The sequence below is a fragment of the Heptranchias perlo genome, chromosome 5 (genome assembly GCF_035084215.1).
Source record: "Heptranchias perlo isolate sHepPer1 chromosome 5, sHepPer1.hap1, whole genome shotgun sequence".
Lineage (NCBI taxonomy): Eukaryota > Metazoa > Chordata > Chondrichthyes > Hexanchiformes > Hexanchidae > Heptranchias > Heptranchias perlo.
The window spans coordinates 82,821,692-82,835,775 of NC_090329.1; the positions used below are offsets into that span (position 1 = coordinate 82,821,692).

General features: G+C 41.2%; 1 protein-coding gene across 1 annotated transcript in view; it reads right to left on the bottom strand.

Moving 5' to 3' along the window:
- Positions 1-14,084, bottom strand: part of bach2b (BTB and CNC homology 1, basic leucine zipper transcription factor 2b) — a 298,224-nt gene that overhangs the window by 9,089 nt on the left and 275,051 nt on the right. Inside the window, exon 4 of the mRNA XM_067984749.1 lies at positions 9,627-11,165. Within this exon, the coding sequence (XP_067840850.1) occupies positions 9,627-11,165 (1,539 nt within the window). The remainder of the gene's footprint in view (positions 1-9,626; positions 11,166-14,084) is intronic.

Genomic DNA, 14,084 nt, shown 5'->3' on the forward strand with positions numbered 1-14,084 from the left:
AAATAAAGATAAGAAAGGTTGTGACAGAGAAAGGTTAGATGCTAGAAGTGCAGGAAGGATCACTTATCAGGTGACAAGCTTTTTCTCATATCCTGTCTGTTAATGTGATAAAAGGTACTAGAAGAGCCTTCCCAGGTATAGGAGCAGTAATTTGTGGGCTTGGGGTTTATAGTTTAATAAGTCTAATTCCAATAGTGGGAGATAAACATAGTAAAAATGTTAATAAAGTAAACAAGAACAGTAAAAGGCATTGGAGCTGTGCTTGCATTAATGTAATAAATCTGGCAAGATGTGTGATCTGGAAGATCTTGCAGGGGTTGAAAGATTGGACATCAATAGCATCACAGAGACATGATGGAATGATTCCAATCAATGGGATACATATCTGGAAGGATATAAATTGTTTAGAAGAGATGGTATCAGGAGGAAAGGAGGTGGTGTGGCAGCATATATAAACTCCAGTATTGAGGGACAAGTGAGAAAAGAATATAAAAAAAGGAAAGGGCAGACACAGAATCATTTTGGGTAGAATTAATAGAGGGTAACAGAGGTAAACTATTACAGAGGGTATTCTATAGACATTCCAGGCTAGGGTGAAAGCCTTGATCTGGATCTGTGGGATGAGATAAGGAAGGCGAATGGTAAGGGGCCAACTATTGTAGTTGGAGATTTCAACTTAACCAGAAATTGACAGGGACAATAATGTCTCTATTGGTAAGATAGGGAAGGGATTTCTAAAGTTAACGGAAGACTGTTTTATGATTCAGTTTACCAAAGAACCAACAAGGGGAGAAAGCATCCAGGATTTGATTATGAGTAATAGGGACGATCAAATCTCCAACACAAAGGTGGATGAGGCTTTAAGTACCTGTGATCATAATGTGACCACATTTGACATTACAAGAATTACAAGAGAGGTTACTAAACCCCAACAAAACTGCCAAAGTTTAAGAGGACCAACTTTATGCGCTTGAGAAGTCTTAGCAGAGTGTCCTGGAAAGTTTGAATATGTCTAGGAGAGTGGAGGAACTTAGAGGCCGTCCTGCCTGGCTGAATGGGATACCAAGCAACTCTTAAAGAAGAAAAAAAAAGCATTCAAGGCCATGACACAGAACTAAGACTGATTCAATACCAAAAGGCACGCCTGGAGTGTAAAAAGGGCATCAACATTGCAAAGAAAAATTTTGAATTGAATATAGCTGGAGAAGTGAAGGATAATAATAGAGTTTCTTTAGTTATATTAAGAGAAAAAGAAAAATGAGGGTTGCAGTGGGGCCACTGAAAGTGGGATCGGGTGAGAGCATGACAACTGATGCTATCCACACAGGTTGCAAAAGAGCTAAATATGTTTTTTGCCTCAGCTTTTACCAAGGAGGAGACAAGTAACTGCTTTGATCAGGAAAGGGATCTAGAGGTTGTTGCAGAGATAAGTTGTGACACTATTCACATTACTATCAGTATGGTTGCCGAACAGCTGAGCAAACTTAAGGTAAGTAAATCCCAGAGGCTGTATTCGATGCATCTGAGGATCCTTAAACAAATAAGGGAGGAAATTGCAGTAACTCTGGCACAAATCTTCAAGAAATCACTGACTACTGAAAAAGTGCCTGGGGATTGGAGAAAAGCAGATGTTACTCCTATTTTAAAAAAAGGCAGCAAAAGTAACCCAGGAAACTACAGACCAATGAGTTTAATGTCCATTGTGGGTAAAGTTATAGAAATACTTATCAACACCCTCTAGATCCCTTTCCAGATCATAGAGTACTTGGATAGAAATAAAATCATAATAGATAGCCAATACTGGTTCATGAAGGGGAGGTCTTGCCAATCTAACATAATGGTTTTCTTTGAATGTGTAACAGGAGTTTGACAGGGGTAAGGCACTGAATGTGCAATACTTGGAGTTCAGTAAAGCCTTTAATACAGTTCCTCTGAACAGGTTGGTACTGAAAATAAAGCAGGAACCAGTGGAAATATTTTACAATAGATACATAATTGGTTGATCAATACAACCCAGAGGGTAGTGGTACAGGGATTGTCATCAGCCTAGAAGAATATTACCAGTGGGGTCCCACAGGGGTCTGCTTTGGGACCTCTTTTGTTTAATATTTTGATAAATTATCTGGAGCTAGGAGTCACAAGCACAGTGGCAAAATTTGCAGATGATACATAGCTAACAAAGTGGTTGATTCCAAAGCTGAACAGGATAAGCTACAGAAGGATGTGAATATACTTGGGAATTAGGCAGACAGGTGGCAGATGAAATTCAATGTGGAGAAATGCAAAATGTTTCACACAGGAACAAAAAATCCAGGAAAGGACTATTACTTAAATGGAAAGGAAATAATAAAATAATGTGCATGGGAATAAAAGAGATTGTGGGGGGGGGGGGCCCTGATTGATAATAAATTTAAGCTATCGCAACAATGCTCAAAGGCATTGAGTAAAGCAAATCAGATGTTGGGATGTATTAAAGGGATGCAGAAACAGAGAATCCTGGGGGTGTATGTTCACAAATCTTTGGAGGTGATAGGACAAGTTGAGAAGGCTGTTAAAAAAACATATGGGATCCTGGGCTATATTAATAGAGGCATAGAGTACAAAAGCAAGGAAGTTATGCTAAATCTTTATAAAACACTGGTTAGGCCTCAGCTGGAGTATTGTGTTCAATTCTGGGCACCACACTTTAGGAATGATGTCAAGGCCTTAGAGAGGGTGCAGAAGAGATTTACTAGAATGGTACCAGGGATGAGGGATTTCAGTTATGTGGAGAAACTGGAGAAGCTGGGATTGTTCTCCTTAGAGCAGAGAAGGTTAAGAGGCGATTTGATAGAGGTGTTCAAAATATAGTAAATAAGGAGAAACTGTTTCCAGTGGCAGAAGGGTCGGTAACCAGAAGATACAGATTTAAGGTGATCGGCAAAAGAACCAGAGGCGACATGAGGAAACATTTTTTTACGCAGCGAGTTGTTATGATCTGGAATGCACTATCTGAAAGGGTGGTGGAAGCAGATTCAATAGTAACTTTCAAAAGGATAAATACTTGAAGGAAACAAACTTACAGGGCTACGGGGAAAGAGCAGGGGAGTGGGTCAGCTCTTTCAAAGAGCCGGCACAGGCACAATGGGCCAAATAGCCTCTTTCTGTGCTGTACCATACTGTGATACTATGATTAAAAGGTTAATATTGAGCCGAAATAGTGAGGTAATCCTGCCACTTTATAAATCATTAGTGTGACCGCAGTTAGAATACTGTGTACAGTTCTGGTCGCCGCAGTACAAAAAGGATATTGCAGCTATTGAAAGGATACAGAAGAGAGCAACCAGAATGATTGAGGGGAAGGAGGGTTAGGATTATGATACAGCCTCTTGGTTTCCTTTTCTGTCTTTGCAAGTATTCTTGGGTGTGTTTGGGAACTCAGTGCATTGGAAAACTTAGAATCAGAACTCACACACCCATGGAGCCAGTACCATTAGTCTTTACACTATCACAAAACGTGGTAGATTTTGAGCAGGCTTGTAGTGTGCAGGCTGTGGCACTTAATGCAGTCTCAGTGGTTACAGGTTTCAATCATAATATAGTCCAAACCTCCAACCAAACTGGTCAGTTCTCAATACAGTTAATTGTTTATCTAATCATGTTTCAAGACCACTTTGCTTTAAGTAGGGCAAGTGAGTTATTGTGGTATCATACTCCGCAACAAGTCTTGCGATTTCCATCTGACCTTGCAACAGTCAGGGCATCACCTAAGTTATGAGGATTCAGGGCTCGTCAAGAAAAAAGGGGCCTGAAATTACGATCGGCCTACTCTAATCCAGAGGGCTGTGGATGCTCCATCGTTGAGTATATTCAAGACTGAGATTGATGGATATTTGGACACTAAGGGTTTCAAGGGATATGGGGATAGGACGGGAAAGTGGAGTTGAGTTGGAAGATCAGCCATGATCTTGTTGAATGGCGAAGCAGACTCAAGGGGCTGTATGGCCTACTCCTGCTCCTATTTCTATATTCTTATTATGTTCTGCCAGTGGAATGGGCCTCAAGGGTGCCCATGCACAAAGGCGTACACTCCGTCCCAAGTCCCAGAGATGGGGTTATCTGCATACTCAGGGCGGCCTGCCCCTATAAGGGGGCCTCATCCTGCCGCTCCAATGAGGAAGTCAATGAGGATTTCTAAAAGTAGGAATTCATTACTACAGTTTAACAGAGTCAACTGAATGTTCTGTGGGGCACAGTGGCTCCTGAACTGCTAGGAACAGGAAAATGGCAGACCAAGGAGGGCACCTGGCCTGTGGTGTGTGAAGTAGGGATGTAAGAGTGGTAGGTATGCTGGAAATTTGTTTTATTTACCTTTGACGGGAACAACTCTGCAGAACCTTGTTTCAGGAGATTGGATGGGTTGGGTAGAGTCTACGATAGAGTGGATTGTACATGGTCTGCGGAACGGATGAGTTTATTGGGCTGACTGGCCTTTCCTAATTATATGTTTTCTAATGTTCTAACAGATATGGCTACAAATATTTTGATTTAAAGTGGGAAACTGGAGTGACCTCTGAAACTTCAGGTCATTTGGAACTCAGCACACTAAACTTATAGTAATGAATTCCTACATTTAGAAGTCACAGGCTATACTTAGGAAACATTTTACTGACAAACTCCTATTGTGTCTTGGTTAGAAGTACTAGTCTAGTATCAGTATAAAACTTAGGAAACTGAGGTACAATGGAAACAAAGGTTTATGTAAGCAGTAAATTATGACCACATTGGAAAAAGTTAGCAACACTTTCATAATTGTCTGTTATTAAGCATAACTCTCCATCTGCCTTTGTACAATGTTCAAGGATTTCAGCAAATTGCATGGAATCAGAAGTTATTTACATGATATTTTGGTTTTAATACAATGGCCAAATACATTTTTGGCTGAATTTCCTATACTGTAAAAGCATTTGGACACTTTTCAGACAAGTCCAGGTTCCAAGTGGTGCTATCAGCAATGGGTAGACATGGATTTATTAATGCAGATTGATGGACATTGTGAAGTCTGGAATGACAAAGCAGTATTTTATCAACCATTCTGGTTCGGAAAGGGTTAACGTGTATTATGATGATATGTTTGCATGTATTTTTTTTTTAAAAGATCAAATTATTTTACTTCCAACAACAAAGCTCTGCTTTGTGCTGTTAAAATGGGGCTTGAAGTACAGTTAGGAACCTGAAACTATTAAGAATATTATGATCTCAAATTAACAGCAATAACCAATTAAACATCAAAGCTGGTGACTATACTCATCAGTTATTAATAAAGCAATATTACAATTATGTATAATGCAGAAAGAAGGAGACTGAAAGACCAATCCCCCATAGACACGGTCCAATATATTAACAGTTTCCTTCCTCCTCCACGATGTATTGTTTTCAACCTTGCTTGCTGCTATTTTTAATACCTCATTCTCCTCTCTAAGCCTGTTGACATTCACTGTGTTTATTTATAGTGCAACGGAAATAATGACTTTCTTGGTTAAAAACGCACGCAAGCATTTTTTGAAATTCAGGCTTTTAGTCTGTGCGAGTGAATGTGGTACTAAATGAGGTTTAGGACATGTGAAGCTGATCCCCATCCATTAAACATCTGCAGCATATATCATTGTATTATATTGTGCCAGGTTAGGAATGTTAATTTTCTTTTGGCAATTTTGCGATCTAAGTGTAAAATAGAAAATGTTAGCAGAGTACTGTGGTAGGTTTTATTCAGTCGCCCTTTCAAAAATAATCTCTTTTATAAAATGGTTGACATAAATCAAACAAATGATTAAAAGAAAAAAAAATCCCTTTTCAGCAGGTCTGCCACACTATAGTTGAGAGGATGGGCACGCAATCTATTGCCAGGCATCTGCCAATGCCACTCTTTATCTTACCTCTAGCCAGTACATGACAGAGATGCAGGCTGACTTGTCGTCTGCTTTTTCCTCTCTGTGTGGAGAACTGTTTCACCTCTGCACATCCCCTACCCTGGACCACAAGGCTGAAATTAGAAACTCGGCAAGGGAGATTTTGAGACCTCCCGTCCGGTTGAAACGGGGCAGTAGCCAATATTCTACCACTCTGTGGCACAGCGCACTGATTTATCGTTGCTCTGTGTTACTGGCCTGTTTAAGAATGTATTTTTGATTAACTCAGTACAGCGAACTTCATTCAGACAAATATTTATAAAAATAGAAAAAATCAACTCGAAACAGTGATTCTGAGGAGTTCTTCATTTGGACATTAGCAATGTGACCCAAATGTTACTACTTTCATACACGTTCATAAGTGTGAAACATTTACATTCATGCATCAGATTCTACACAAGCAGTAGAATTATGTTGTTTGATTTCTTGTAAACTTCAATGGCATATTTCTGGAATGTACAGAGGAAACTGCATTGAACATACTGTAATGCACAAAACCGGCATACTTTAGTCGCATCTACACCTGCAGGAATAATTTTAAAAATCCAAAGGTTTTTCAAAGAAGGCTGTAATCAACCGGGTATGTCACAGTTAAAATTGTTTACAGAGTCTTTATTCTAAAATGCATGTAGAATTTTTTTAAAAATGCCCAGCGATTAATTCCAAAAAACAATTAATTGGAGCCCTTGGAGGATTTTAGTTTGTATATTTACCTAAAATCAACATTCCAAATCATCCAATATACATAATGCTTTTCTCTTTTCCCCCTTCCATCATTCCCTTTCAAAATGAGATGATAAGTTCTTGGTAATAAAAAATAACAAGCCTATTAAATTATAGGTATTAAAGCTAGCCAAACCGTAGGAAAAATATCTGAAGGTTACAAGCTAATAAACAGGTCTACAGGGTTTGATTTCCTAGTAGTGACCTGTAGAAAAAAGGGTGTTACAATCCGTATATGTTAAACGTTGGCAGCATTTGGTTAAGCTTCCACATGTACGCTGACGACACCGAGCTCTACCTCACCACCACCTATCATTGCCTCTGTGCTGTCAGACTGCTTATCAGACATCCCATCTTGGAAGAGCTGCAATTTCCTCCAGTTTAAGACCGAGGCCATCATTATCGGCCTCCAACATAAGCTCCATACACTCGCCACTGAGTCCATGCCCTCACCTGCCAATGTCTTAGGCTGACCGAGGCTACTTGCAACCTCGGCATTCTGTTCAACCTAGGATGAGCTACTGCCCACATATCCTCACCATTACAAAGACCGCCTACTTCCACCTCCATAACATCGCTCGTTTCGGCCCCTGCCTCAGGTGTCAAAACCCTCATCCATGCCTTTACCACCTCCAGACTTGACTATTCCAATGCTCTCCTGGCTGGCCTCCTTTCCTTCACTCTCCATAAACTTTAGCAGATCCAAAACTTTGCTGCCTGTATCCTAACCCGCATCAAGTTCCACTCACCCATCACCCCTGTGCTCGCTGACGTACATCGGCTCTCGGTTTCCCAATGCCTCCAAATTAAAATTCTTATCCTTGTGTTCAAATTCCTTCAAGGCCTTGCCCCTCCCCATCTTTATAACCTCCTCCAGTCTTACAACTCTCCAAGAACTCTGCTTTCCTCCAACTCTGGCCTCTTGTGAATCCCCCATTCCCTTTGCCCCACCATTGGCGGCGTGTCTTCAGCTATCTAGGCCCTAAGCTCTGGAATTCCCTCTCTGAACTTCTCTGTGTCTTCACCGCTCTCTCTTCCTTTAATCTTTAGGTGCTGGCTGTGGCTCAGCAGTAGCACTCTCGTCATTGAATCAGAAGGTTGTGGGTTTAAGCCCCACTCCAGAGGCTTGAGCGTGTAATCTAGGCTGGCACTTCAGTGCAGTACTGAAGGAGTGCTGCACTCTTTCGAATGCGACGTTAAACCAAGGCCCTGCCTGTCCTCTCAAGTGGACGTGAGAGATCCCACAGCACTACTCGATAGAAGAGAAGGGGAGTTCTCTCGGTGTCCTGGCCAACATTTATACCTCAAACAACATTAAAAACAGATGATCTGCTAATTTATTTCATTATTGTTTGTGTGACTTGCTGTGTGCAAATTGGCTGCTGTCTTTCCTACATTACAATAGTGACTGCACTTGAAAAGTATTTCATTAGCTGTAAAGCACTTTGGGACGTCCCGAGGTCTAGAAAGGTGCTATATAAATGCAAGTTCTTTCTTTAAGACCCTCCTTAAAACCCACCTCTTTGACCAAGCTTGAGTCACCCCTCCTAATAACTGCTTCATTGGCTCAGTGTCAATTTTTGTCCAATCATGCTTCTGTGAAGCGCCTTGGACTTTTTTTTTACCATAAAGGTGATTTATGAATGCAAGTCATTGTTGTTAAAACCCACCTATTTGATCATAACCTCTTCCTAAGCTCAGTGAGCATTTTCTGATTACACCTCTGTGGAGCATTTGGGAACGTTTTTCTATATTAAAGGTGCTAAATAAATGCATGTTGTTGTTGACGTGCTTTTATTTTCATGTAAAAATGACAACCTAAAGAACTAGGACCAAGAGCAGTATAATTATAAGTAGATGATATAAGCATTGCTGTTGTCAGTGCCTATCAACTACATATAATTCAAATTTAGGTTAAATGTTTTGGTCATTCTTGGCAAACACTATTTAAATCATGGAGAATTCCTTGCAATACTGTACAATGCACTAACTGGAAGTTTCAGACAGATTGAAAGCAAAGTAGTCTGAAAGGTGCACCAAATTCTACATTTATGAATTATTTAACCATGTTGTAATTGTGATAATTATTTAAGTATTTATGATGAATAAATGATTTATTTGACCTTTTTCATGGGTTATGTTTTGAGTAGGTTTCTCCCCTTTTCCTATAATTTTCATCTTCTTCCTCATCCTCACCCTGTAGCCAGCAACTAGAGGTGCCAAGAACCACCCAGACATGACTGTCCTGTATAGGGCAAAAATAAGTGTTGGTGATGACATTGCACAAATGCTCAACGTACTCAAACTTGCTTAAATGCTTAAAGTTCTCGTACCAACCTCCCCTCTCCACGTTATGCCTTGTAAAATGAATGGGTTAATGTGTCCATTAAAATATGATGTGGAGATGCCGGTGATGGACTGGGGTGGACAAATGTAAGGAGTCTTACAACACCAGGTTATAGTCCAACAGTTTTATTTGAAATCACAAGCTTTCGGAGGCTTCCTCCTTCGTCACCTGACAAAGGAGGAAGCCTCCGAAAGCTTGTGATTTCAAATAAAACTGTGGACTATAACCTGGTGTTGTAAGACTCCTTACATTTGTCCATTAAAATAGTGGAGACAGGAATTTGGTATGAGTGCATTTACATGTTTCTACAACAACATTGTGAGGGTAATTCTATCCTTATGATTTTCCCTCTCCACTACTGGAAAGTATCACAATTTATACTTAGTGCTGTCCTATTCAGCATGGCTCAGGTCAGGAGCTAAGTATAGCAAGACTCAAACTTGCGCCCATCATCACTCCATGGCACTGTGCATTGGCACACTGGCACTCAGCACCACCACATTCCCCCAATCCATCAACGTTGGCAGTATGTCCCTTATATGCGACAATCCTCGGAAAGGTTAATTCATACTTGGAAAAGTATTTTATTAAAAATATTGCTACTGTACCTCATGTCCTCTCTCTCGATTTGAGCAGGACTCACTGTCCCCTTCTGAAAAGGATTCAGACTCATCGCTGGAGTTGGTGACATAGGACTGCTCACATTTTAATGGTGGCTTACATTGACTGTACATTGCATCTCCCATCATGCCTAGCTCTTGCTGTTCTACAGATAGGAAGCGTGTTCCTTGTGAGCAGGGAGAAGTGGACAACTCAAACTGGGGCAAACTGCAAGGAGAACCACCGCTTCCATCTTCAGGAAAGGAGTAGGAGGAGCAGGAACTTGAGGTTCTGGTCCTGGTCTCAGATGGAGGGGACCGGGAGCACACTTTAATTGGCACTGGGCAGCTGGTGTTACAGGTAGGCCGAATTCTACACGAATTCAATGGCAATAAAGGCTCCATTGAAAGTCCAGTAGGAGCACAAGTCTGTGAACATGGAAGTGACTGGCTAGTACCACTCCACAAACCTTTTGGCACATGCTCAGTAAGTTCGTTCTCTAGTGAATTCCCACCAGGGTATGAATGTGAAGCAGGAGTGTTCATCCTGTCCAAGGTACCAGAAGAAAATATTACACTCTTTCTGTCCGATTCCAGTTCTTGTTTGCAAATCACTTCACAAGATGGTTCTGTCAGTAGAGATCCTACAGTAAAGCTACTGTTATCTTTCTGAGGTGTGCAGGACAGTCCATAGTTCTCACTATATGGCCTGTATTCTGTTTTGAGGTCACCCTGAGTCATTCCCTTTTCAAGGGAACAAGATGTTCTGATGTCAAAAGGTTGTTGCAGTGGACTTTGTCTCTCAGTAGATTCTACATCAGTTTTTTTAGTGAACCTTGAACAAGGGGATGATCTACTTTTAGGTCTATCAACACACATTGGACTCATCTGCTTACTATCCATTTCCTTTTCTGTAATTGCATGTTCCGTTGTATCAGGTTCACCTCCAGACACGCACTGCATAGCCTTTTCTCCTGCAGTTTCTGGTGCGTGTGGTTCGATTTTTACCTGTGCCTTGCTATATCCTTGAGTTTGGGCACTGACTGGCCGGTCTTCTTTAAATGTGCTTGGAAAACCTGAGGTACTAGTATGTGGTGTGCTATTGACATGCTTGGTGCAAGCAAGCTGGTATTTCCTGTATTTTGGGCAGCGTCCCATATCATCATTTGATGTAACAGGGATGGATATCACAGCTGGTTCTTTCTCAGATAGCCTGGGAGATGTTTCAAACCCAAGGGTCTCTGCACATATTCTTTCCCTAGAACAGGTAATCTTATGAGTTTCAGATTGCATGTGTTCTTCCTCACCGTCGGAATTTCCATCTTCTTGTGCATCAGATTGTTGGAAAGTTGACATTTTGGTGTAAAGGAAGAAACCGTCTTTCTCATTAAAGAGCTGGGCCTCAAGGAAGCGAAAGCAGGAGTCCTCCAGATTGTGCATGCGCAGGACTTCAGCACAGTGCATGACCTCTTGGATGTTGTCTCTGCTGAGTAATAGCTTAGCAGTGTAGGCAAACTGCAACAATGGACTAAATCCTCTGGCGGTGACCTGCAAAAACAGGGAAATTGCCAGCATTACCATCAGCAGTGCTATTGTCCAAAACACTTCAAGTGTAGTTAGGTTTTCTGACAGTTATAATGGTCATTAACAAACACTGCAAAATGCCAGTTAATCTTTTATTGGGTCAGCACTGAACATTCCGTACTAATATTTACTTTGGAAAGCAGGAACTACTGCATGTTAGTACACTACAGATGAAAGGGCTTTCACTTCTAAAATGCCACCTGCATTTCAGCAAAATTATGCAAAAAATTCATAAAATATTTCAAATCCTTATTAAGTTTATCAGACAATAATACTGAAGAGCTGCTTCAAAGCTACAATACTCAAGGTCGTTGCGTGCTTAGTCCAGTAGCCCTGCAATAGAATGTCAAGACTCAGACAGAAAGCCAAGAGTTCCAATCTCTATCTCAAATGGTTATTCAGAATTCGGCTGGTCTCCCTGGGAGAGTTTTCATTCGGGCCCCACTTGCTGAAGTGCTTTATGAACTGACAGGGACAATAATGACCTTTCCACCAAACGATCTCTCTTGATGTGGAAGACGATTTTCAGCCCCATTATGTTTAACGGACAAGTGGGTTACACAACTTCTTTCACTGACTTAACAAAAACGAACTCTCACGGTTTAACATGACGGATTCCATTTATATAATAAAAATTATGTTCATTTTTAACTTCCCCAGGTTTTGATTTCGTTCACAAAATGGTTATTTAGTTCAAGTAGAATTCCAGGACACAAAGCGAGGTCTAGAATACGAAGTATCACCAACCTCCTTTTCCTCTCCGAAATCATTGAATGTGTTGGAGCACCCCCCCCCCCACCTCCATGCCCATTTCTCCCGTAACTCCCTGCTTCAATACCTCCAATCAAGTTTCGTCCCCTTCCACACCACCGAAACGGCCCTAACCAACGTCACCAATTACATTTTCTGTGATCTTGACCATGGTGCATTATTCCCATCTCATCTTCCTCAACCTCTCTGCAGACTTTGGCATGGTCAATTATACCATCGTCCTCCAATGCCTCTCCTCCATTGTCCAGCCCAGTGGAACTGATCTAGCTTTGTTCCATTCTTACTGATCTAATTGTAGCTAGAGCATCTCTACCAACGGTTTCTCTTCCCAGCACTGTACTGTCACCTCAGGATAGATCCCTCCTGAGCTCCCTCTCTTTCTCCTCATCTACATGGTGCTCCTTGGTGACATCATCCATAGACATGGGGTCAGCTTCCAAGTGTGGATTGATAATACAATTTTGATTTTCAAATGTTTACGTGCCTTGTATATATTTTTAATGAATTCTTCATTTAGTAACTGAAACATAATTTTTTTTTATCCTTATCGGTTACAAAGGTGGGTTTGGCACTTTCCCTTTAAGTGGCCCTGTAATATAACTCTAGGTCATGTATCGTTACACTCACAGCACCACCCACAGGCACAATACCTTTGGGATGTTGAAAGCACTCACTGTATTTAATATAATATAGACATGGTTCCATATCTTAGACTTTTAAAGAAGATAAGGGTGGAATAAATTGATGGCAAAGAATCTATCTGGACTGGAATTGTCCAAGCAACAGAAAGCAAATGATAATAAATGGGTGGCGGCAGTAGGCATGTGGCTTGGCTAGGGAAGGTTGACAGGAACCAATCTGGATACATTAAGTAACTGAACTGAGGAACAGCAGCAGTTGTTTTTGTAAATAAACCCAAAGAGTACTATATTGCAAAAGACCCATGGAAGTATGGACACAAGGATACATAAACGGCTTACCCTTAAAGGGAGTGTACCACTAAAAGTTCAGTTAGGGATGGCCCACACAAACTGATTTTTAACTAAAACAAATAACAAAATAACAAAAGTAGTAAAATTGAGACAAAGCAGTAAAATCACAGAAATTCAAACAAGTAGGGTTGATTTTCACTCCCTTCGCCTGGCATTAACGGGGCAATAACAGTCTCAAAATGGGGTCGATAACCGTTCTGCCCCGTTAACACCGGCCAGCTCCACTGCCAGGTGTCCAAAGTGCTCGCCTGATTCAGGTGATAGGCCCCTTTCAATATGGAAATTGGGATGCTATGACATAAATAGGACTCCGATCGCCATTTTAGGTAGGAACTGGTAGGAGCCTGCACAATCCAGGCTTCGATCAGTTCCAAGGGTGATGGAAGGGAGGAGGCTTTTTAAAACCCCCAGGGACCACACAAATAATCTGGGTCCCTGTGCCTTGGGATTCTCACCCTCCGCGATTATGACCCCTCCCCCACCCCCTGCTCCCTCTCCCTGTAACTTACCTTGCTGGTGGCAGCTCCAGCCCAATTTCCAGTCTTCAAACCGGCGAGCTGAGGCCGGAGCCTCAAAATCACAGGGGCCTCTTCACCGCTGGAATGGGCGGCAGACCAAAAGTCAAAATCTACCCCATGGCGGGGCGGTAATTTTGATTTTGTGCGATAGTGCAAAATGGGCGATAGCGAGTCTGCAGCCCGTTTTACATCTCTCACGATTTTCATTTCTATTGTGGAAATGTTCACTATCGTACAAAGTCAAAATTACCCCCAAGGTTCCATGCAGCGCCCAACATTCACAAAAGGCGTTTGGTGAGTAGGTGGCAAAGATGCAAAAGGAGATAGCTTTGGGTATGATTGTTGACAATTCACAAAAAGTATCAAGTCAGTGTGAGATTTATGAACAAAAGCTAACCAAGTGTTAGGATGCAACTCAACAGCATCAAACTGAATATCAAAAAAGTTATTTTTTATCTTGTAACATTAAGTGTAATGATACCTTTAGGATACTGTGTACTTTGGAATACTAGGTACTTTGAAATTGTTACATTGCAAAATGTACTGAGAAGAGCAGTTAGGATGATTGTGAGACAAAAATACTAGTGTGATGAAGTTAAGTT